Source organism: Rhyacophila brunnea, unplaced genomic scaffold, assembly GCF_057557595.1.
Source record: "Rhyacophila brunnea isolate RB1 unplaced genomic scaffold, BYU_Rbru_1.0 scaffold_22, whole genome shotgun sequence".
NCBI lineage: Eukaryota > Metazoa > Arthropoda > Insecta > Trichoptera > Rhyacophilidae > Rhyacophila > Rhyacophila brunnea.
This window is the reverse complement of record NW_028232882.1, coordinates 30,772,527-30,799,640: the sequence shown is the minus strand read 5'-3', so window position 1 is coordinate 30,799,640 and position 27,114 is coordinate 30,772,527. Positions and strand designations below refer to the sequence as shown.

Below are 27,114 nucleotides of genomic sequence, written 5' to 3'. Positions count from 1 at the left end.
CGTGCGAGTGCTTCAAGTGCGACCCTGACACACAAGTCGATATCTTCTCAGAAATCATTTGCCATGGCTGTACTGAGATAGAAAAATGACTTGCACTAGTATTACATCCGTTTTGAACACAAAATATCGGTCAAATTTTTAACCACTTCTATTTCAGCAAATTTTCTCGCTCTATGAGGCTGTGATCGACATGCCGCACATACAAATTTCGCAAGTTATCTCATCCGACTTTTTAGCCATTGTCGATTGATTTGCATAATTTAAAAAATTAATCACACATTGACATCTGTTTGAATAATTATGAAATACTAAGCCACAAATTATCAATGTTACAACGATTTTAGTAAGAACTTTGCTATATTCAACGTGTATCGTTAAAAATCTGCGGCTTGTCAGATACTGCCATAGAAATATCGTGAGGCATAGAAAAGGTTAAACAGTTTTTTTTTATAAAAAGCTTAGAGGCAATTTTCATAGATGGCATCATCAATTTTAACCAAAATGAAGATTGACACTATTATATCCTTCGACTCGATTTTTTTGGATATATCTTAAGTCAGTTCTTTCATTGAATTCATGATAATAATGTATACCTTGAATAGGGTGTCCTTGATCTTATCCTGCTACGACTGCGAGTCCGGGACCTGGTGAATCGAGAACGAGACCTGCTCCTGGAGCGAGTCCTAGTCCTCAGTGAACGAGAGCGGGATCTGGTTCTGGATCGAGTCCTCGACCGCTTGTCTCTCATGCGAGCCCTCTCCTCTTTCTCCTTAATCATCCGCTGGAACGCTTCCATCGGGTCGAGTGGCACACTAATAAAATGAATTATTTTATATACAACCCAGAGGTTTGACAGTTTTTATGGACGGAAGTGTGATACGGTAAACTGCACACGTACAAGTTTCCGGACACACTACAAAATATCTAAAATTATGCCATTAAATCATATATAATTTTAAATATTTATTATGGTTTGATTTAGGCAGGGTAGAGGTAATTGCAATTTTAGAAACTAACAAACACCTTCTCAATTTTTATTCTTAATTCAATGAAAACAAACAAGTATGACTGACAAAAGTTTAGTGAGCACTATTTATCTCAGTTTTCCCTAGACTATTCACAACAAACTTCCATATGATTCCACAATCTACTTTAGATACGTACCCTGGAGGTCCTTGTACAGGGGGCTCTCTGGCACCAGGAGGCTCTCTGACACCAGGGGGCTCTCTGAGACCAGGGGGCTCTCTGACACCAGGGGGCAATGGTTGATAATTAGGTCCAAATCGCTGGGGGTTTATAGGTTGGCCGTACTGGTCTCTCATCGGGGCAGGCTGTGGCGGCCCAAATGAACTGCTAAAGACACAAAACATTAAATTTACGCCAAACAGTGCGCCTCTCCATACGACGTACATACGCACTCAGAATTTCTTGATCTCTCTTTTACTGAGTGTCCATGTTTCGTTCGCGTATATGATTACGGGAAATACACACAGGTTGACCATTTGTGTTTTAAGCATAATAGGTCATTTTTCAAACAATATTATGGCAATATTATAGAGAACTTGATCTTTGAGCCTTGGCTAGTATCATATTCGGAGCACTGTCAGTATATTGTAAGCTAATAGTTCTCCAAACCGCCACACCCCAAGTTATAGTTATTTGTCTATAGTAGATATGTTACATTACATCACCATTTTTGATCCTAAGAGGATCGATCATATCGAACGAGAAACGAGATAGAACGCATTATTTCAGTTTTTGCTGTTTTTCTGTTTTAAATGCCAAAATGTATACAATTTTACGCTCTACGTCCTGGTAAAACGCACAAAGGCATAGGATATAATGGTGAGAAAATAGAAACATTATTAAATCATATTGTTATATTTTTATTCTGATAGAAAGCATGATAATGACCTAATGCGTTCTGCATATACAAAATACAGGACTTGTAACATGTCGTATATTGTGTTTGCCATAAAGGTTAGTCTTTATAATGTAGAAAAAATGTTTTTAAATCATAAAAAAATCTACGTGGGAGAACGTTTTGAAAAAAAAATTAAAGTCCTTTTTGCGATTATCTCAGAACTTGTTTTAATGAGTTAATGCTTTCTGTCAGTATACCCTTGTACTTCGGCAGTGGCGATGGTGATACTCTTGAACTAGAATATTCATAGTCAAACAAATTATGAGATTTAATGAAGAATATTTACTTGTATGGTGGCTGTGGTCCCAAGCGTGGAGGATGATTCCCTGGTACTCCCGGTGGAAACCCAGGAACTTGCTGAAAAAATAAATAAGTTTTTAAGTTTTGATTTTCCTTGTGGACATGGACATTTTATGCATGTTTAAATATTTTTTAACACCCCAATATATATATACGATAAACCCGGGGCCCACTTATGTGAGGTTCTCCAGACCCCAGGTATGAAAACGGCGCAGGATGAAAAATGTCTATTCTAAAACCAACATGCTGCATATAACTACGATTTCATAACTCTAAAATATTAATGCGGGGATCAGGAGCGTAGGTTTATACCTGAAAGTGCAGGGGGGTTCTATAACTCCGCAGAGCACCACAAAGACATGACTGACTATATTCAGGCCGTAGCACTGAATCGCGAATTACGGTGGTAGTGCTAGTTATTGATTATCTTCGAATCCTGTTCCAAATTATTACCATTTATTTCATTATAACAATTTACCATATTGCATTTGAAATATAAGCAATAGCTAGGCACTACGATTGAAGTTTACAGTTTCGTGTCACGACCTGACAATAGTGAGCCATGCGGTGAGGCGTCCGCAGCCATGACATAATGCACTGTGACAAAATACCTTTTGGGGGTTTGAAGCATTTTCCCACACGTGGGGGCCATTTGGAATCAGAAAAGATTGAGGTGACAAAAAACAAAGCGACAAAATATACACGTAATAAAAATCTTCCACTAAAATACGATTAGATATTTTTTGAAGAACCAGAACTGAACCCTTTGCGATATTTTCCATTGTAACTGAGACTTTGGAAAATATACAGGATTGACAGATCTGGTTGTTACTATAAGACGTGAATCTAATTCATTGCATGAAGGATTGGTGAAGTTACCGGCTGCATGTGACGGGGGGGTTGGGGGTGTCTCTGGTCGCGCAGGCGCATCTGATGCTGCTCTCTCTCGTCCACCGTCGGGGTGCCTGGCCTCTCTTCGTTCATGTTCATGCCCTGTTGCACACAGTTCAAATAATTATCAATTTCCAACAGGTATACTAAGCACATTTCGAAAAGTGACATTCTTTCGTCTGTTAAACGGAAATATGTATGTAGATACTATTTTATGATAACGCAAGCGGCATGACACAGAGCGGAGCGGAGGTCAAGAGGAGAGACTTACTAACAGCCAGCAGTACACCATCAAAAGGCTGATGAGAGAAAGAGGAAGGCCAAATGCCTATGCCTGATATAGCCGATTTTCGGTCGCGAAGTGGTGGGAATTTAAAAACACAAGTGACAGTTGTCAAAATAAATATGTTTCATACACACAAATCATATAAATATTGCATTGAAGGTCATTTACTAGTTTCCGACAAAGTAAAACTGTATCAAGTACCGATTATCTAAGCAAACACGAAAAACTAACAGTATTAAAAATGTTCCTTATTATTTTATTCGAACTGTTGAAACCAGTTAAACCTTTTTTGACAGACACAAAACCATAAACATGTTAAAACCAATTGCCATAGACTAATACTTAAAGCCAGTTTTGGTTTATGATTTAATGACGGTCAGACCAGAATGTCTGCAAAATCACCAATATTGAATGCGCATTTCGTTTACATGACAAACTTTAATGCATATATATAGTGGTTTAAGTTCATCACATATTTCTCCACACTAGAGTACCTTCTTATAGCCACACCCAGAAGGTAACCCACTTGCCTCATTGTTGTGTTCCCTGGTTGCAATATTTGCAATTCAAATGGTGTGGTCCGAATGCAAGGGATACTGTATCCGCCGTGTTAACATTTATTCTATTAAACCAATGATAAAGCACCCATTAACCGGAGGTTAACGGCAATTCGCAGCTCTTGATGAATGTGTTGTTCAGGAGGACATTGTACATATGGCGAGACAAAGACCACTGATGACTTCACATTGCAAGTTCATTTGCAGAGAATTTCACAGTTCTGCTACGACATTTATTTACCAATTTGCAGAGCGTGTAAAAAGACCGTCACAATGAGTAGATAAGCAGCCAAAAATAAATACTGCACTTCGGAATTATTATTTAGTTGAAAAATCTGTGTAAAACCGTTTATAACTGGAGGAAGTAATCACAATGAACATTAAAAAGGGTCGCCGTTGACAACTGCGCGATCTTAATCTTTGTAGGGTTTAGCAACTTAACTATACTCCATGCGCTTGCAAAATAATTCGAAATGTCATAACAGAAATAATGTACATACAAGACTCCTTCTATTTATAGTCAAATTTTTTAGGGAGAACGGACAAGCTCGGTAAAATGGTAAAGTTCTTTAACAGAATTGGAGGGGGGGGTCTGAACAAATCCTCACTCAGAGTAGTAGAGGTGATATGACAGCGGGTCGCAGTCTTATTACTCGATTTATACCCACCATACATTTACCATTTTACATGAATTTTAAAATATATCAGAATTTAACTTTCGATAAGCAAAAAGCACCGTTGTCTTTTTAGGAATCGTTTCAACATAACTATCAACTATACGAAGACTTCATAACTACAGTCGAACTCTGTTAATACGATCACGGAAATAGCGAGATCTCAGATGTAATGAGGAAACATTCGTTAACATTTTAGTTTACGATTTTCTCCGTACCTTTATTTACTTTTATAATGAGCTACTTCTCGGGTATACCGAGCAAAACTGTTAATGTTTCGATCATTCAAAAACAACATTTTCGACCCTAAGCAATAAAATCCGACCGGGCAGTTGACTAGACCAATGCCGCCGGGATCGGATTACGTTTATGACACTAGTTAAAAAGTCTAAGTACCTAATTGGTGTTTTCGCCGACAACATTGAAAAAGTATCCACGCATATGGTTGAAATTGCATGTAAAAAATCCAAGCTTTGTGAAGTCAGTAGGTACCTACCAGCGGCGGCGGCTCAGCACTTCATTACAATAAATAACTTCTTTTGTAGTCATGATTGCCATGCTTGTTTCAGGAATTTTTACGATATTTTTCAGATTATTTATGTTCTATGCTTAAATGGAACGTACCGCAAAGAATGTTATATAATGATATAACGAGTAATGCTTATAACGAGCAAATTCAGTCGGTCCCATCTTAATCGTAATAACCAAGTTTGACTGTGCCTAGTTTAACATAATGTTGAGATCTTCGCATTTGCCTGTATTGATTAGCGCCTCCGTTGCTCTCTATCTCATCATTGATAATAATCGTGGCTAGACAATTTCACACGTATGACAGATTCATAAACGTATTAAAAAACTATACCTACTTACCACAATATTGAAAAAAATATAATAACGCAATTACATTACAAAGCTATGATTGTGTGCCGATACATTTGTTTCATCAAATATAGTGTTTAAGAATACAGATTGGAGCGCCTCCTTTAGAATTTTCAATAGTTAAAGAGTATGCGGCCAACTTAATGTGTTACACCCTTAGACTATAGATACATCTAGACGCCACCCGTTGCATTGCTAAATGAAGCCGCGTGCCTTGCGTTTGGTTCGTGGGCGAGCGAACGCATTCGTCTACAAATGTTCAAGACCATAGACCATTTCGCTAGTGCTCGCCCAAAGTGCTCGCACTAGACGCTCAGAATTAAAATATAATTTTCTATTTTTTTACGTTATATAGTATTTTTAAGCGGTCAAAATGCAACCATTAGGTAAAGATATCCATAATTTAAGTTATTTTAAAGAAACACTGGGTCACTGATATTAAAATATATAATAAAATACAAATAAATTATCACGAACATGTATCAACTTACCTATGAAACGTAATACCATCTTCTTGCTTATCAGTACGGCTACCACATTTTAAGACAACACACAGAACCATCTTTTCTACTTAATTAACTAAAAATATTTACCATTGACTTTATGTTTAACACAAAAAATATCAATTTTAGCAACTCGAGCTCGCAAGTTATCGACGCTATGTGAAGCGTTTCGCCCCGATTTGATGGTGATACTTTTGGAAACTAGCTCACAGATATGTAGACCTTTTATCTTACTCTAGCGCGTGTCGCAGAGATTGTAAGGGTGCCGAATACTTTTTCACTCGCACTCTTGCATCGTTTTGTTCAGGCCTTGGTTACACCAGTGGATATTTATGAATAAGGCAGCAACCATAAAATAAACAAATAGGGCAGAAATAATTTTAATATATGATCTGCAAGTAAAAGTTCTGATCAAATTGAGGTGCATGTTGCCTACTATCACATGACATCACAGTAAGCTGCCGCTACGGGAAAAAAGTGTGTAATGTCATTTTTCTTGGTGTTTAAAATGTTATCAGACTGATGCTCCCATCCTGTAGCACATTTTGAACCTTTAAACGAACATTGTCAGTTAGCAAAATCTGCCGAAATCACCAAAATAACAATAAAGTCACCTCACGTTGAACTGCACTACATCGACACCTGCATGACTCAATGAACGTTTTTATCATCTTCTACATGCCTACACTTTTCGACTGTCATGTCAAAATCACGTTTTTTTTATTTTTAGCAGTTGGCACTATGTAATTTCTATAAGAATGTTGTCTATTATCTATGGTCTGCAGGTTGGGTTCCGTTCAAAATATTATCTATGGATGTCATGTCGCAAGTAATTTTAACGCACTTTAATTAGTATAATTAATAATAATTCAAATTACTAATACATTATACATAGTTGGCACTCTTCATCAGCATCATTCTTTAGTGAATTTACAGAGATGGTGATCGTTCAAAATATTCTGCAAAATGACGAAACCATAGACTTGGCGACATGCACCTCAATTTGATTCGCGCTTAAAAGTATAGTTTACTAAATGTGACCACATATCGAAATTGTATCAAGTACCGATTATCTATGCAAACACCAACCAAGAAAGACTTTTAGATTGGATAATTTGCATACATTTAGCGTCTAAACATCGGATTTGTGAATAATGAACATGAAGAATGTGTTCACATTTCAATAATAAATAAAAATATTGACAGATTCACAAACGTATTGAAAAAACTATTACCTACTCACTGCGATATTGAAGAAAAATTTGAAATGATAATCGATAAATCTGTTTCATCAAAAATAATACAAATTGGAGTCTGCTTTAGAATTTTAAATAATTTGAATTTACAGCCAATAATTGAATGAACAACATAGCAGATTTTTCTTTTTATCCATTCCTGAATAATGCAGCATAAACATATTATAACAAGAACATGTTAACAATGATGAGATAAAAAAAACCTGGAATTATACTACATATAACTTTTTTCGTATGTGGTAAGTTTTCCGTGAAGCATGAAAATTATCTCACCCCCTCCCCTCTGTTAATTATTATCCCATCAACTGCCTTAACCACAAATATGTCTTATCTTTCTACGTAGTCAAACAAACTCAGTTTGGACATCCTGTTCATCCTTGAACTAAGAAATGTCCTCGTCTATGACGATGACGTATTTACAATGGGTTGAAAATTAAAATAGAGAATCTTTATTTTCTGTGATCATAATCACACCTATTGATTCAACATTCTTATTTCAAAATCTTTCCATTTTCTGACCTTTTTGAAAATATGTTTTTCTAAAATTATTTGTACAATGCCTTACAATACAACCAGCCACTTGTAAGGAAATCCCAACACTGAGCCATCCATTTTCAAGTAACTAGAGGTGACAATACACATACAGTAAAACCTCGTTAGTAAGAACACTGATGATTCGAAATTCGCCTTAATTTGAAATTTTCGTGAAAAAAAAGTCCCTTGAACATTATTTTCATATAAAACCATACCTTTAATTCGAAACGATTCCAGAGTCCTGTCATACAAAAATATTCAATAAATCATAATAAAGCACACTATTTCATGAGCCAGTCATTGAAAATTATTCTTAAAACATCAAAAATTACGTAATTTATGAAGGCAATAAAAATAATCCTGACTTTTTATGACCCATTGACACACACAGCGGTATGTCATCAGAGGCATAACTGCACTCCACTCAAAGGAAAAACAATAACTCACATGTTTCAGGGCTGTAGGTATTTAATTGTTGATTGTTTATTGGATTTTCACATAGTTTTACTAGATAACATATGCCAAACAATTTGTGTTGACAAATTGTAAAAATAAAAAATATTTCATATTTTTCTAAAATTCTAGCTACATTGTAACTTCAATTAACAGCATCGCTGCCGGCGGCTCCGATCGGAGCCACGTCGCCACTCATAGTCGGTGCCGCCGTATCCGATCGGAGCCGCCTGTATAGTAATCACGAAATTGTCATTATTTCACTGGCACTACCATTGAGTAGTGTATTTCTTAGCTGGCATCGTAGATGAATACGTTACCGATACTTTTCGCTAGTTGGTTTTTATTTTGCATCAGAATTAGATTTTTTATTGACATTTTTCGGCACTGTGTTTTATAAGGTCTACCTTCATACCACTTATCATTATCACTTATCACATGTTCAACAGTGGCAGCATTAGGTTATTTAGAATATTTTTCAGTATGATTTTATAAAGATAAAAAGTTTTTTAGTCAAGCACGCCACTGTTCAAAGAAAATATTAATTCGTCTTCATATTAGTGTTACTCAAGTGGATTGCTTTGAAATTTGATACTTTTCATAACATGGTGAACACCAAATCTCATAAAATCAATTAGGGAACTCTCAGGCCATAAAAAAATCCATAAAATAAATTGCATAACATAATAATATTTTCTAGCATTTTACAAGGGCCTTCATTCACAAAACCCACTTGAATGTTTTCAATGGTAAGTACTGTGACAAATTTTATAATTTACGACTTGTTATAACATAACTTATTTATAACAAATATTTACTGCCGTATTCACATGTTTATCTACTAAAAAATATTATAGTCATCACTTGTTTGCATCTACCTTGACCTAATTTTTACGTTTTCGTGGATTGGCACATGGGGTCAATTCTATAGTATATACTAGACAGCGAAACTGTTAATGGGTTAATGACACATGGTATTTGCACAGATTTTAATTTGAAAGAATTGTATCGGAAATTTGGTAGGCACATCTATGATCGGAAACAAAATTAATAAAATCAAAAAAAAGTTTTCCCCCATACATTTCAAATTTCGTAATTCGAATTTTTTTCGATTTTCGGTCCCAAGGAATTCGTATTAACGAGGTTTTACTGTATATACCAATTAATGTTAGAAATATATATGTACTGTGAAACTCACCTGGTATCCAATCGGAGGTGTTTCTATCCCCGGAGGCTTTAATAATGGAACCCTTCCGCCGTGTTGACCACCTTAACAAAAGCAAAATACATTTGTACATTATTTTTTAGGATGGATACATGCTTTTGTGTTGACCTCCCGGGCGGATTCGTTACGAAAAATCGCACAGGCGTAACGAAAAATAAAGTCACAAAAGTAGCGCGGCCGCGAGAGACTCCAGTCGGCTGCGAACAGCGCTTCGGGAATGACGTGTAAACCCGCGCCCAGGGAATTTATTTTATTTTCTTTCGAATTTGGACAACCAGCATTCAGATAATCAGTAGGCAAAGCATGTTCCATCTTTAATAATTTCTTCTTATTGGCTCCACAATCCGGTGTGAATCTTGGCCGTTTCACGAAGAGGTTTTGCATCTTTTTTTTTATGAAAAAGTTAGCCACTTGCTCAACCTATTAGGTCCATGCTCTGGCTTCAAACACATTGAAAAATAGCATGTGAATTTTTCCAGGCCAGGTTTTCGACCCCAAGTGGGTACATTACCGCTCAGCCATCGCAGGTGCGGTGCATATAACCAATCAAATATTTATTGCAATACTTGTCTTATTTATTGAATAATTGAGGTTTATGCTTAAGTCAGTCAATTCCAAACTTTTTTATTGAGAGGAACTCTTGAAACATATAAAACTCCCTCTGGTTGGCTATCACTAACCTAAGCTACGGAGCTAAGGAACTACGAACTACCATAGGATGCCATATTTAAAAGCTTCATTCGAATGTCAGATTTTGCCAGTTACGAGTCGTGATTGGGTAGTTTTCGACAGTGGCTCCCCATCTCATTCTCCAGTTATGTTTGTAGGTCTGTACTGTTGTTTCTATTAATATAGTGTCTGCATCATCTGCATAATCTCACCATAAGGAGGTCCACTGTGATGCCTGAATGGCGGCTCTCCATCAGGCCTGTGCTGCGTCGGCCTGTCACCCCTCGGCGGGTGCCTGGGAGGTCCCTGGTGATAGCCACGTCCCCCGCCGCGGCCTCTGTCCGACCTCGGAGCGACTTTTATGCTAATGTTGTCCTCGAGCGATCCGTCGGACCCGTCGTAGCTGTCTGCCGAGTTGCGGCGATGAGGGGACAAAGGACCTGCTGGTATTTAAAAGAATCAATATCAGGAGACTAAACACGGTATCAAATTCCTCTTTCCCTTGAAAGCATCTTGACTAAAACAAACCATTCACTGGTTTTTATTTAAAATTATATTTATGTGATTTTACAAAATTAGTTAAAACAGAAACGAAAACGATTTTTGATTGATAAGGATGATATGAAGATATGGTGAAGAATAAATCTGCAATACGGAATGACATGCAGCTTATTTAAAAGAAGAACTGTATTGTTTAAAAGGGACCATAATTCGGTTGAGGACCTTTGCGCTACATTGGTGTTTCAGCGTTACTCAAGGTCTTTCAATATTTTATTAAAGTGGCGCACTTAACCCTGCCAAACTCCCACGGCACACCAAGCATCGACATGATAATATTTTTACTTGACGCTCCCTATAACCAAAGTGAATCAATCTCACACTGATCGACCGTGACATGGCACGATTTTGCGGGAACAAACCAATGCTCGATAACGCTCATAGTACTAAACTAACACACATATTATAGATACAAGCTAGAGTTGCATAATTTAGATATTTCGAGTTACCAACGGATTATGTCTATATATAAATATGCTAGAAAATAAATTCAAGGTCATCCGATATATATAACATGCAAATAAAGCAGCAATTAAATTTATGCCTGATTTAAGAGGGCATGTCAAACATCAAATTGCAATTACTCCATAACATGATTTCGGGACTTACCTACTTTTGGCAGTAACCCTTCTCAGTCACTATGTATGTAGGTATTTGAAAATCTCTATGATATCATAATATTATACTATAACTGAACGTACTCTTTACATTTTTATGATTCAATCAAGAGTGATCGGTCAAAATGCAACCCACCATCGTCTGGTCAATTAAAAGACGCATTGGACATGCAGTGTAATCAAACAGTCATGCAGGTGATATGATAGTTATTAATTGGACACGTGTTAAGGCATGGCAGAGGATTAGTAGATGGATATCTCACGCTTGGTATTGGTATTGCGTGCGACGTCTGGCCCGTTGTGGTTGCTCCTGTCCTCATCCTTGCTGCGGCCCTGCTGATGGTCAGGGGGTTCCGCAGGCGCCGGCTGAGCCTCCACCACCGGTTTGGGGGCTTTCAGACAAACAACACGACAACAAAAAAACTTAGCAAAAACAAAATCACACTGTTAACTTAAATATATAGCAGTGGCGAAGGGTGGAGGTAGGCTGTTAGGATTCGCTATATATAGTTCACACTAAACTTTTTTAGTCATACTTATTTGTTTTTATTGAACTAAGACTACAATTCACAGATGGTGTTAGTCAGTTTTTAAAAATCAATTAAACCCTGCCTAAACGAAGCCATAATAGTTTTGGTCTAATTTGGGCAATACGACAAAATTGTGCACACTTTTTCATTCATAGTTATTTGTTTTCATTGGATTAAAAATACATATTACACATATTGTTCGTTATTTTTTTTAATTCATTAAGCCCTGCCTAAACCAAACTATAATAAATAAAAAATATTATTATATTTATAAAATATTCAAAGTTATGTATGATTTAATTGCATAATTTTAGATATTTTATATATAGACATGTATTTTTTGACTATTATCTATTATGGCTTGGTTTCTCAGGGTTTAATTGAATTTTAAAAACTAACCAACACTATCTGTAAATTGTAGTCTTATTTCAATGAAAACAAATATGTATGTCTGAAAAAGTTTAATGTGCACTGTTTATGGCGGATCTTAACAGCCTACCTCCACCCTTCGCCACTGATATATAGTGTATTTTTAATTACAAGGGCTTCTCTATTTACAAAGGGGTTCTGACATGCTGATTTCAACAATTTTGATACAAAAGTATTACCAATAAGCTCAAGAGATGAAAATGTGCAAATATGAATCATTTGGAAATAGTACAAATAGAATTCATTGAAACATAATAACAATACATTGTTGTAGACATTTTCGAGTGAGGTGTGTCAGAAACTAACGAGTTTGCAATTAGAAGAACACCTGTAACCTGTATTATAGAAATATCATAGTTAATTGAATTGTTTTTATTATACAGTGGTACGCCAATTATACGTTTTTTGAAGTGAGTGAAGTGTATATGGATATTGAAGTTTTCCATAAATATTTTTTTTTTAAATCATACAAATGGAATTGGAGCATATTATGTAAACATGTTCATACAACATTTTCAAGAATGAGTCTTTTCTCTTGAACTGACAATGTTTTTTCTTTGTTAAGACATTATTTGAACGGGTCTAGGACGATTCGGCGCCGGGACAACTGGGCGCCATGCAATCGAATGAAATTCGAAAATAAATAGATGTTAGTGAATTATAGGTACTACTTTTAAAATATATATTTAATATTATTATGTATTTACATTTAAATTATTATAATACTTATTATTTAATACGTGGTGAGAATTTAAATATGCACACGTAAATAATGATTTAATTGTGCATATGTTTAATTTCCAACGAGAAGAGAGTTCTTTTATTGTCATATAAAGGCTCAGGCATGATAATTCTCAATCCGTAATAAAAAACATTATGTTAAGAGCAAAATTAATTAAAGCTGCTATTGTAAGTAGTATATAGAAAAACTTATTAAAATTCGTCGTCTACTTTCTGTATAAAATCGTATCGATCGTATATATATTTCATTCGACAGTGCGGCGCCCATTTGTCCCATTCCCTATTTGAACTCATATAAAAAAAAACAACAAAATTTATAGAATCCTGTTTTGGGGACTGCAGACATGCTTACAAATAGAAACGCACACATGTCTGGAATACATTACAATTATGTCATGCATTGAATAGATTGCGTTCAAATAAATTGGGTTATTAATTTTAATACGCAATTTTAATTGAATTTTGAATATTTCAAATGTAAATTGCGGGAAATAACAATGTAAAACCAGGAATTAAATATACTAAAATGAAGAAGGACTGCACGCAAACAGCGGGATAATAGGTGAATATTAGTTGCAGTACCTCTGGTTACGGGAGGAGGGCGCGGTCGAGGGCTGTAGCCTGTCTGGTTGCGGAAGGTGGTCACAGAGTTACGCAAGAATCGATTGGGGATGAGCGTCACGGGTGAGATGTCCTTTTCCCTGCAGTCAGGGCACTCATGGTCTTCCGAATCGAGGAGAATGCCACGGATACCTGAAGAAGAATATTCATTATAATATGTTATATCGTAGTGACATACTCCTGGACTTCCCGTCTTCAATGGGGAGCCAGAATAAAGTTTTGTAGGCCTAAGCGTGCAGCTTGGTCACATAGTCAATTAACAAAATATGAAAGGCTTATGACGTATCACTTGGCTATCTGGATAAAAAGGAATTATGTTAGATTTAGAATGCTAATTATAATATGTACCTAGATATAAATTTTCAAATAAATAGCTTTAAGTGTAATATTAAGATTTATACCATTAAAATTGTAATTAATTTAGTAATAGGAATAGTTTGTAAATCTATATAAGATCGTGTTTTATGAGTTTGAAAGAGATAGGTGCAAAAGATGTAAGAGTGGAAGAGAGTTAGTATGAAAGTTCCTTTTGTAGCGATTGTACCACTCACTCAATTGCCATGTGAGAGTTTTTTGGTATTATTTAAAGTCAGTCGAAAAGAAACACGTATTTCGAGCGGACGCAAGTTGAATTTGTGTACTCCGCGCTAAAAAATAAACTATTGTTTTAATTATTAACAAGTGTGTAGCAAAGAAAAATCACTGAAAATATAAAGCCACGTGCTTATAACCAAAAAAAAAAAAAAAAGAGACAAAGACTTTTCATTTAACCCAAATCTGTTTAATTAATTTTTGTGAATCCTGAGTTCGAATCAGTTCTGAGCTAGACCGGAACACGGGATATCTCTAGTGGCTTGGATCCAATGCCCTTTGTATGCTTTTCCCAATCTCCCAATTTCACAGCACCTGGGTGGTTCATCAAACTCTGTCCAACGAGATCTTATATAGATTTACAAACTATTCCTATTACTAAATTAATTACAATTTTAATGGTATAAATCTTAATATTATACTTAAAGCTATTTGTTTGAAAATTTATATCTAGGTACATACTACAATTAGCATTATAGTAGAGATGACATCAAAGAAATTATGTGTATTAGCATTTTTATACAATCAAATCATTAATTAATTATTTTTTTACCCAATACTGAATTTATATAAGATTTGGGAATATAAGATTCTTTTTATAGAAAATACCTCAGAATACCTAAAAAAAAGATTCGAACATGAATGCCCTTAAACATTCACAATTCAAATTCTCATTCGACAACTGCAGATGTATAATAACAGTAAGCATTGAAAATGCTACTTACACTCATCACAAAAAGAGTTTCCACAGCAGGGAATCATGACGGCGTCAGTTAGCAGATCCCTGCACAGCGAGCAAAGCAGATCATCGGGGATTTCCTGAGATACCGGTGCCTCCGTGTTGGTGCTGACGCCCCCCGTGCCACTTCCTTCTTCTGCATCGCCCGCCTGGTACGCTTCACTGTTGACAACACAAATAAATCAATTTATATTGCATTATAATACCTAATACGTTTTTATTTACAAATTATTCTTTAAAATTTATATTCTTGTTAATACGAATTCCATGGGACCAATGACATTAATATGGACAAAGCATCTGGAAAATAAAATGACACTCACTTTGTGCCGGGTCTGCCGGATGGCGAAATTCATATTTTAATATCGGTATCCTACACTCAAATGAACATTCTGCTTGCAAGCGGTCTGGGGATACCGCTGGGTCTGCCCATACAAAATTTCTGACTGTCAGGTTTCGACTCCGCCGTTATTATTGTGTTCCAAAATGCCAATGTGCCCACTTAAAAATTGTAAAAAAAATCTACTAAACACTCCAAGAAAGATGGGATATCACTTTTCATGTGTTAGTATTATTTATTATTGATAAAATGCCATTTTTAGATATTGATGAATGTTTATTCAATGCAATTGAATGACAGAAACCATTGGACAGACGCCTGTGATGCGCTGGGCTCACTTCCGTCTAATCTCCGAGAAGTCGTAAGTAAACGAGAATCTGTTTCTAACGCAATGACACTAATACGCCATTACAATAAAGGTTGTATTACTATAAATTCTCGCAGCTTGTATCGCATAATGGAAATGGATACGTCATATGGTCACGTGACGTCTACCTATACATCTGTGAATGACTTTCATGCACAATTTCTCGTGTGCGACGATATGAAGTGAGTTGTCCATTTAATATGTCATTGCTTGGGACCGAAAATCGAAAAAAAAAATTCGAATTTTGATTTTCATCAATATCGTTTACGATCATAGATGTGCCTACCAAATTTCCGGTTCCGTGTGTGTTAATGGGTCATAAAATGTCAGAATCATTTTTATTACCTTCTTGAAGTAAGTAATTTATGATGTTTTAATAAAAGTCTGTCACAATTATCAATAACTGGCTCATGAAATAGTGTACTTTATTACAATTTATTGAATATTTTTATATGCCAGGACTCTGAAATAATTTCGAATTACGAAATTCGAATTAAAGGTATGTGGTTTTATATGAAAATAATGTTCAAGGGACTTTTTTTTCGTGAAAATTTCGAATTACGGCGAATCTCGAATTATCCGTGTTCTTATTAACGAGGTTCTACTGTATTACATTGGTGATTTACATATTTAAATATAAACTTTCAAATTACTCTCCTGATGGAGATAAAACTATCCAGAATTCAACCAGCGCAAAATCTTAATCGGTAAACAATCTTGGTGGAATAAACTACCAGGGTATTAAATCCCAGAGGAACTGCCAGCTAAGAACGCTTATAACATTAGTGAAAGGCGGTTTTATCTCATTCATTATCGCAAATAAATCTCAGACCATAAAAGTATAAATCTTGAGTGAAACAAATTGAGTATTTTATTTAATGACCAATTTTACCAGTTTCGTTTTTATATATTTAGCCTTTATCTGAAAGGAAAAAGAATTTTTCAACACCTTTGTGATCTACCTAATATATCTTGTTTCAGTCTTGGTATTGAGTTCCCAGACAACTCCTAGCATCTATTTTACAGAAGTGATTAGTGAATGTGCAATCAGCAATTGCTGGTCGACAGTGCCTTTCCAACGCACTACACACAACTACATCGTAACAATAATCTTATGTGAGCTGAGCTGATGGTATACATCAGGATAATATGAGAGAAAAACCAGTGACATACTGATCGACGACTGGAACAGCAAAAGATCCTGTGGGAGTCATCATGGCACCGGGGGCGCTAGGCCCTTCCACAGGCACCATGAAGCTACGAGGGATCCCCGTGCTTCTCTTTATGTCGATCGGCTCCTACAATTAAAACAATAATAATTATTCATTCAATTTATAATTACATTATTTTCTATTGAAACGGGAATATAATACACAAAATTTAAGAATATGGTGATATTTTATGTAAAATATGTACTTAATTGGAAAAATATGAAATTAGAATGGGATTAGTACACACAACTTTTGCATGCCGGACGAGTATTCTTAACCAACCCAAGTCTTGCCCGTTAAGTTGAAACCCACTCGGCGGTTAAGTAGAATAAAGCTGCTGTTATTTAGAAAATTTACAAATTATTTTGTTGTATTAACACGATTTAAGATTTTTGTGGTTTGATTTTGTTATATAACTTAAAGTGTTCAGCCGCATTTAGACCAAGCGAGCGAATGTTTGTTCTCCCCCCACTCCAGTGAAATTCTTATGCTCGCTCAACAAAAAGCGTTTATGTCAAGAGAATTTTACTGGAGTGGAGGAAGAACAAACATTCGCTGGCTTGGTCTAAATGTGGCTTCATGGGTGCAAGAATGTGGAATATATAATATATTATATCTGATAATACCACCGTATTCAATAAACACGGTGGCCTATTTTATTGTCACGTGACGTTTAGTAACTTGCCTGTCATATTTTACAAAAATTAACTTTTTTGGTATTCATACTATTGATCTAAAATCATCACTGAATCAATTCACCGTGGTCGGTTGGTTACCAGACAGAAATAAAAATAAATATGCTGTAGATGTACTTTCTGAGATAATTAAAGGCAAAAATGAATTGATAAAATATTCACCTACGATGAACATGCCTTCTTCTTCTTAAGGTTCTGCTTTACAGGAACTTACCTCGGCAACGAATAAACCATGCTACAAAAAATATTGTCCAGTTAATAAAAGATGATGACTTACAGCACTATTTCCCAGGGGGCAGCTTCTGATCCAGTGTCCCGGTTCATGACATTTGTAGCAGATGTAATTTGATGGAACATCGCCGCGCTGATTCACGCCTCGTATTTGTTGATAGCTAAACAATAGAACAAAAAATTTACACAATTTTAGTCAAAGGCATAATTCGAAACGATCTCGTCACTACACATTCATTAACAAAAGATATCTAAATCAACACAACCTGTTCAATGGTATTACAACTTATTACGCATAAGACATGTTGGATGTCTTATCCAATAATAGTTATTGTTCATACTAACAAAAAAAAACACAAAATCACTTGACATACATGCTCTTAATAACCCTTAGAAAAATTTATAGAAACTTAAAAAAGTTCAGCTGGCCACAAAACTAATATCCTAATATACTATGTACCAATGAACGAATTGAATGCATCGTTTCACAGCTGCCATCTGATTAATGGAAGATTGTAGTGTTTCATGATACATACACAGTTCATTCTTATTTGTATATAACGTATATATGTATATAACGTATATATGTCGTTATTATTAAAAATACCACCCAAGTAATATTTTCAAGCATACATTAGCATAGGTAATTAAAGCGATACAAAATTCGTGCCGTAGACCACACATTTCCGCATACAGATGACATGACGGGATAGCACAAATGCCACGGTGGTATTACGATAATGTTTTCTCTATGAAATAATATCCATGCAAATGATAATACTACACGGCTTCTCAAATCTGATAACGTGTGACGACATTATAAATTGAGGAATAAAGGCATACTGTTACTGGGTACATTCATTACAAATAAATAAACCTGCACAAACGCATTTAAATACAATCGAAAGTTGGAAAAATACTTTTGCTCATTGCAATGTGAATCGTAGGGCCATCAAAAAAGCATCGACACGTTTCTTCCGATATGATGCCAGTATCGATACTGGTGGTGAGGGGTGGAGGTAGGCTCTTAAGATTCGACATAAGTAGTACACGTCAGTCATACTTATCTTTTCATTAAATTAACAATACAATTTGCAGATGGTACTGGTTAGTTTTTAAAATTCAATTAAACCCTGACAACGCCAAACCATAATAGTTTAGGTATGCTATGGGCGATCCGACAAAAATAGTGCACACTTTTTAAGTCATACTTATTTATTTTGTTGAATTAAGAATACATATTACAGATAGATGGTGTTGTTTAGTTTTTTTAAAATTCATCAAGCCCTGCACATAGGAAACCATAATAGATAAATATTATTTTATAAACGAATATTTTTTTTACTATTATCTACTATGGCTTGGATTAGGCAGGTTTTAATTGAATTTTAAAAACTAACAAACACAATCTACACATTATAGTCTTAGTTCAATGAAAACAAATACGTTTGACTGACAAAGTTTAGTAACCACTATTTATGTAGGATTTAACAGTCTACATATCTCCACCCTTCGCCACCGATCGATACTGTTTCCCTTGCTGGAATATTTAACTGCTGATGGTGGATTACAATGCATTAGCATTAGAATATTTGAAATATTTTAGCCATTGTGTATTTTCAGTGTTTCAGTTTTGTTGTAATACTATTTTTTCATTGTTTCCCATAGCAAATATTACAAGCGTACTAAAAGCGAAACAGGCGGCTCTGGTGGTGCAGTGCGTAAGGCACTGGCCTACCACCCGAGAGTTCTGGGTTCGATACCCGGTGAGGAAACAATATTTGTGTTTTTCTCAAAGCACCTTGAAAAAAAACCAAGGACACGGTTATTAATAATTCTAAGAAAAAAAATATCGAAAACCTAGAGGTAGGCTGTGGAGATCTGACAAAAATATTACATACTATAAAAAGTTTTGAAAACAACATTGGTTTAATGTTTAATCTCATTCCATTTATCGGTACATTTATTTTGTTGTGTTAAAAAAGTGATCACACTACAGGGATCAGTGGCGTAGTGTGGAGGTAAGCTGTGGAGGTCTGACATAGTGTACGCTAAACTATCATTGAACCAATAATACAAAAACACAAAACATGTTATATACATACTGATATACAAAGTTAACTTCAAACATAAATAAATATTTAAAAGATTTTTTTGAATTAAATGAGTTATATCAATATTAGTAATCAGTATGCCTTTTCAAGTGACGAGAGAAATCAAATTTGTCTTCGATGGGTTAAGCAGAATCAACTGTATATGTAAAATGATGCATTACCGGTGGCCCTCGACTTTCACACGTAATTGGTTCTTTAAAATGTGTTTGAATGTTGAATGTTCGAAAGTAGAGGGATGTAAAAAATAAACATCAAAAAGTATACTTAAATTTATTTATCAATGGGTATAATAAAGTTAACGAGGCGTATTAGCAATCAGGTGTTTTACTTGCCAAGAGATAGTTGATTAGCACCCTTTTACGTATTTGAGAAGGTGACATCCGGGAGTGAATTCATGGAAATGCACAGTTTTTGCATTATCAACAAAAATCTAAATTCTAAGAAATGTACGAAATAGCGAATTGTGCGAAAGTAGAACGTTCGAAAGTCGAGGGCCGCCTGTACGTCTATATTTTGACTCTTGCGATATGATACGCCTTAAAACTATTTTTCATTTGGTACACATGTAATTTATGGAAAAAGACCTGGAAAGTGTTGCGATCTTTGTTAGTTTTAGCGATTCTCACCTAGTGTTGCTGTAAGTCTTCATTATTAATATTTTAAATGATAAAAACATTATTCAAACACAACAGATAGCCGTCAACTATACATTACATTAAATGCATGCATAGCATGAATGGGTAAATAAATAAAGTCACACTTAATAAAAGGAATTCAAAGGGGCATTCTCTGTTGTCTAAACATCGGTTGCACTTACTTCCAAAATCTCCAGACGGCATTAAAAACAAAACAGAACTCAATTGAAATGCGTTTCACAGATGACTCTAACTCATTATAGCAACAGAATAACAATAAGCATGAAAGTAGAACTGTTAAATATTCATCGAAGAAGTAATTCGTCTAAACTGTTTGAATTCTGTGGTACAATATATAACATAACTAGTAACATAATACAAACGCAATAACATGAAAAAACTTGGTTCTAATGATATTGACTTGTGGTTAATTTATGCACATACATACACTGATGAGTAAATTAACGAAATTGTAGAAATAGAAAACGTACAATATTACAAAAACTCGTTTATTTGTTCATATTTAATCTAGCGTTCATTGTAACGTTTAGTAAGGTATTTAAGGGACCGATATACTGTGCCTTTATTATAGTGTACCTACCCACCGCGAGAGGAACACGCAAGTCATGTGAGGTGTTCCTTTTTAAAAAACCTATGAGGCGCTACAATATCTGTGGGAAGCTTTGCAATGTTAAGCTTAAGTGGTTAATTTTAGCGTCAGTTTCTTTTGTTAATCAAATTAAACTATTGAAATATACCGAAACACTTGATGAATGACTTGAATGATTGGACATATCTTTTAAATCTATCAGTTAGTGTAAATCATTAAGTTTATAAGGAAACAATATAAGCCGAATATAGACAATGGGAAGCGAAGACTTATACTCGGACAACATCTTCTTGGCTACGTGTTAAAACTGTGAACTAACAAGCTCCTCCCATTTTTAACCGAAATTCCATTATAAACTAACAAGCTCCTCCCATTTAGTCGTCAACAGCGCCTTCCGGGTTTTGCCTAAATCTTCTTGTTGGAGAGTAAACAGATTGTTAGATGCAATGGATCTAGAGCACTCCACAAAGTTTATGAAGGAACTCTTGAAGGCACTTCGCCCCTGGGCCACCCTCGCAGGAGATGGGCAGATAATGTAAAAAGGAACACAAAAAGGAGAGTGTGCATGGAAAGAATGTGCAGTCAGCCATGGACCTGAATGGTTTGTAGCACTGGCTTACCTATCAAGTTTTTAAACATTTTCCAAAATGCGTTTACATAACGACTTACAAAATTGTTATCTTACAAGACAGCTGTTTAATTTAGCGTTGTACTTCAGATTTACTTTTCTTTTAAAAACCTACAAAATTGTTATCTTACAAGACAGCTGTTTAATTTAGCGTTGTACTTCAGATTTACTTTTCTTTTAAAAACCCACATTTGTCCTTTATTTCAAAATCCGCAGTTACTTCAATACCATTGACACTTTGAAAAATACTCTGCTACATATGCAGTTCGCCGTATCACACTTCACTGTGAAATGTTGTATGGAAATATATGGAAATATATGGCCGTATATTAAAGACCGTCTAGCTTCATTGGGTCGTACAGTACTGACGTAAAATTCATGTCTAAATAAAACACGTTTATTGTCGGTTTACACTTTACAGGAAGCCAGCAGCAAACAAATTTTGAAAATAGCCGATATACTGGATAATGTTAGGTTAGGATAGATTTCATTCTTGAATGCATGAATTTTGCTAAAATCAGCTATGAAAATTGAACTAATGTTCATATTGAATCTAATATAATTGGAGATCGTATATTAATCATCTCATCCCTTTCCGATAAGAAAACTCTCGGCGAACTGTGCCACGGTGAAATGTTTTATTTTACAATTTACATGTAACCCATTTTTAGGGCGCCGTAAAACAATATATAGGTACAATAAAGGCGCAGTAAATAGAAAAAGATTGAAAGTCAACGACATAACTTGGAATTGATCTAAAGAAATTATTTGACAGACAAATAAGCTGTATGCGTTCATCTCTCACTTGCTAGGGTCGTATTCTAATGTGGACTGCGACATCATGGCCATGATTTTGTCATCCTCAGAGCCCTCCATCCTCTCGAGGTGGGCAGTGCCTTTGGCGCTGGGAGCAGACGCGGTGTCGGGCCGCTTGGCAGCCGCGCCTCCATCCCATGGCTTCTTGGGCTGCTGTGTCAGAGGCACTCTTGCCAATAGCAGCGAAGTATTCTTCGCGATCAGGGCACTGTTATCCGAGTACACTGAAAATCATACATTCAATTATTCAGTCACATCTCTGTAACGTTAGTGATATTTCATGCTCATTGCATTGAAAAACACCAAAATTCTGACAATAAGGCCCACAGGAGGCGGCGCTGCGACAGCATGACCACTCAAGCAAAATACAATATGGTCTAATACTGCAGAGCCTACTAAGCTTGACGTGGGGCGCATAAGTTGCTCAGTTTACACTGTTAGAGGTTTCATTCAAGTGGCAACGCTACCAATGACACTTGCCTATAATTTTTGTTATCGGTCCTATCAATCTGTAATGTTCACCTATCAATCCCTTACGAACAGTTTCCATACAAATGCAAAAAAAACATTATTTTCAATTTACATTCTGAGATAATGAAAGGAAAATATTTTACTACTTCACTACTTTACTACTAGCATGGGTGGCATACTGGTGATTTTGTGTGTGCGTTGAGAAATGCCTCATAAATCATTCGCCATGGAGGGGTTCCTGTGGGCTTTCCGTGTTACACCGATGATATATTGAAGCTGTAGTAATAATAAAAATTTCATTTACCTTCCTTAGTTTGCGCATTGGTAATCTCCAAGTCAAAGTCAGAGGTCTTGCCTATCCTCTTCTGCTGCAAGATGGCGGATTTGAGGTCGGCCACGGATATATGCAGGCCATCGAACGTGACCGTGTCATAGTCCAGCGAACTTTTAAATTTGTAATGAACTGACATGGTGCCAGGTCATCGACGATGATGTTCGATGCAAATATAATGATCATCACATGATTAGTACGGAATTGGTCTGAAAACAAACAAATCAATGGCACATGTTACATGTATAATACTAAAACCAAACACCTTCTCCAGATGGCGCGTGTCCCACCACGTTTTACGCTCAAGTAAGGTAGGTTAACCTAACTAATTAAACCTAATTTTCTACTTTTTTTTTCGACTTTTTGTGTTATGTGACCGTTCATTTAAAAATACCCATTCTCTGATATAACGAGTAACGCTTATAATGAGCAAATTCAGTTGGTCCCATCTTCCTCGTAATAACCAAGTTCGACTGTATTTTCGTCAATTTCTCAGTATTAAAAATGAAAATAAGAACGGTTAATGGTTCTTCTTTAAAATTTCAATGAAATGTTACATTACAGTACATGCTTTTTCATTTCCATTGCTCAATTACTATGGACCTGTGGTGCGATCAACCAAAATCCATTCTGTGATCGGCCGGTCAACCACATGAACACAACCAAGATAGGTTAAGAGTCCATTCTGCAATCGACCAGTCAACCACATGAACAACCGAGATAGGGTAAGAACAACATAATATGTGTTTGCCGAGGTCAAATGGTACACCCATAGAGGTATTAATTAAAAAGAGGGGCAGTAAATCGGCTTTTTCATACAACTGAATGAAGCAGGCCAACAATAGCCGACAACTTACGAGAAATGGCGATGCGATAAAAAAAATTCAGGGCATCATGTAGGATTTACTTTGGTCATTATAACGTACCCATATAATACAATGTTAAGGAGGAAATTTTGCCGCAAATTGATTATCAGCCTGCCTCACCATACTTTTTCACCGTACTACCCTGCTTCACCATACTTTCATATAACCTGCCGTCCCTAGGGTACACCATAGTAAAGGCTTACTTCACACACCAAAATTTGTATTGCCATGATAATGCCGAAATATGAATCCAGTGTGGTAAATTAAAAATAACCAAAATAACATAAGAAAATAATGTGAACTGAAATACCTAACGGGTGAGAAACGAGAAACAGGCAACCGATCTTGAGTGTGGAAGAATATGGGATAAACTTAAACACGTGTCAAGAATACGATTGTACTTCGTTCTGACAACTGCTCTCGGTTTATGCACTGCCGCTCATTCAATATTGGTGCATTTGAAGGTTGCAACACACACTATCACACGTCTATAATGAGTGGTTCATTTTCGTTGGACACGCATTCAAAACCCTGCGTGAAAATATAGTGTATTTGGGTATAGCCTATCGGAAATCTATTTATTAATCTGTTCTGTGATCTGAACATTACCCATCAATTGTACCTAATTACCTATACCTAACCTATTTGACAGGGTGGAGTCCATGTCGTTTATAATAAATTAATCCAGGAGAAAGCAAAACATGTTGTAATCTTTCGCTTTTGGAAAAAAAAAAAAAAAATGTGACAGTGCAAACAAAATTGTAAAAACTCACCCCATCTTCAGGAACGAAAATTTAAGACGTTCAATTTCATCATAGAAAAACTGTGATAGACCTATGTACGATTTACGAAAAAAACTAGGATAATAATAATCAATAAAACAGTAATAGGTACATATCTACCAAAAGCGTTTTAGACAAGATTTTAGTTTCACCTAAATTTACAAAATTATTTGCATAAAATAATCGCAACCTCAATGTGACAACATACGACGAAAAATCAATTAAGAGAAGAAAATTAACATTACATTAACAACCCTAATGAAAAATACATAAACTAATGAAATACAGGTAGTCAATTAATATAAATACCTAGTTGAATACATTTTAAATGTGGTAAAAAAAATATTCTCACTTTTATTCAGGCAGAAAAGCCGCCATGGCTTCACATGGAGCGAAAGTTTCTGTCAAATTTCTGGTCGGCTGATAACGGCAACTATTGGCTGCACCTTTGACATACAACACTGTCGCTACGATTCCGGTAGATTTATTTGACACAATTAAGATTTTTAATGTTATAATTAATTGAAAATCTGCAAATAATAACCCACCGACCCGAAACCGAATAACAGAATTTCACAGACAATGATTGAATCATAGACTAAAATTCACAAAATATCTTTGGTTTGTGTGACCCATAGACTAATGTGTGTCTAACGGTGGGTATACTTGTCTTGTTCGTAAGAATTCAATTATTATTTTTATAATAATTATTGACAATGATTAAATTTACTAAATTAATCCTTATGACACAATGATCATTATTTGTATTTACCTATTTAATAATATTTCAGTTATATTTATAATTATTTTATGCCTAGGTACTTTTTTTATTCAAGATTCATATTGACATTGTACGGAAGTTTTGGAAATTGTTCCAATGTTAAGGTTCAAATAGACTATAATATGACGACCGGGCACATATATGATAAGAGCGTTTTAGTGTATATGATCAAATCTATGCCATTCCGACATATTATACATACATATTGTATGACAGCTATGACATTCTATTTTTTTTTTTTTTTTTTGAATTATTAATAACCATGTCCTTGCTTTTTCGTACAAGGTGGTTGTTGTTAGTAATTTTGAACAATCACAAACGCCCAGGCTTTGAGAAAAACACATAAATATTGTGTGTCCTGACCGGGAATCGAACCCAGGAACTCTCGGGTGGAAAGCCAACACCAACATAAGAAACGGGTTTTTCGACGTATATATGACCGATCGTTATAGAGTGTATTTGAAGCATTAAACAATAATTAATTTACACACTCTTAAAACTTACTTACTAATTAGTAGCTATTCATAACAATTATTATTTGATTTTATTGTACTATAAAAATCGTAGGTAAAGTAATTAATTATTGATAATGGTATGCCTACCTACCTATATCTATTTTATTTAGATATTGAATTACATAGGTACGTATCTTGTATAAGATTAGATACTCTCGGTACTCTTGTACTACTGCTTGTACGCGTATTTATAGTGTCCTACAAAAACTATTTTTTCACGTGGAAAAAAGTCACCTCGAATAAATAAATTGTTTAGTTACTTATGTAAGTAATAGAAACCCACGTAGTATTATTACGTTCATGGTGATTAGAGGGTACATCACAGCATTGGATATCTACACAGCTGATGACGGTCTAATTGATGACAAAGTAGGGGTGGGTCAGCTTTCGTAGGTTACAATAATGGAACATTAATAACCCCCCGAAAATTGAAGCTCGAAAGCTACTGCTCTGTTTCCCTAGCAGAAATATTGCCTATCAGAGAATCTCTCGAGTGGACACTCAAGAGATTAAAGTTCCACAGACACAACAATGAATGTCAACATAATTTCAGATAGCCAATCCAGTCTGGTACCTAGCTCTCCAAAACCCATCAGCCACACACCCACTAGTAAGGGACATTTTACATAAGTTAGGTAGGTACGCAAAACAAAAACTAAACGGAGATAATAGAGCAATGGATCAACCAGGGAACTCATAAATAATTTTCTTTTCTGTGGGAACAACAGATACACAACATCCGTC

General features: G+C 35.5%; 1 protein-coding gene across 12 annotated transcripts in view; it reads right to left on the bottom strand.

The window, feature by feature from the left end:
* The window catches only part of snama (something that sticks like glue), a 59,420-nt gene extending 33,753 nt beyond the window's left edge, over window positions 1–25,667 (bottom strand). For 2 of the 12 annotated variants that reach the window (XM_085949425.1, XM_085949433.1), the window contains exons 1-14: window positions 25,427–25,667; window positions 23,400–23,635; window positions 22,614–22,848; window positions 17,868–17,982; window positions 16,858–16,982; window positions 14,964–15,139; window positions 13,609–13,779; window positions 11,590–11,718; window positions 10,364–10,594; window positions 9,456–9,526; window positions 3,104–3,217; window positions 2,211–2,281; window positions 1,165–1,353; window positions 594–812 (exon numbers count right to left, since the gene is read on the bottom strand). In XM_085949425.1, coding sequence (XP_085805551.1) covers window positions 594–812; window positions 1,165–1,353; window positions 2,211–2,281; window positions 3,104–3,217; window positions 9,456–9,526; window positions 10,364–10,594; window positions 11,590–11,718; window positions 13,609–13,779; window positions 14,964–15,139; window positions 16,858–16,982; window positions 17,868–17,982; window positions 22,614–22,848; window positions 23,400–23,565 — 2,012 coding nt within the window. In that variant the 5' untranslated portion in view covers window positions 23,566–23,635; window positions 25,427–25,667. The remainder of the gene's footprint in view (window positions 1–593; window positions 813–1,164; window positions 1,354–2,210; window positions 2,282–3,103; window positions 3,218–9,455; window positions 9,527–10,363; window positions 10,595–11,589; window positions 11,719–13,608; window positions 13,780–14,963; window positions 15,140–16,857; window positions 16,983–17,867; window positions 17,983–22,613; window positions 22,849–23,399; window positions 23,636–25,426) is intronic. The other 10 variants (XM_085949426.1, XM_085949434.1, XM_085949429.1 and 7 more) reach the window with 7 other exon arrangements.
* Window positions 25,668–27,114: the final 1,447 nt, after the last annotated feature.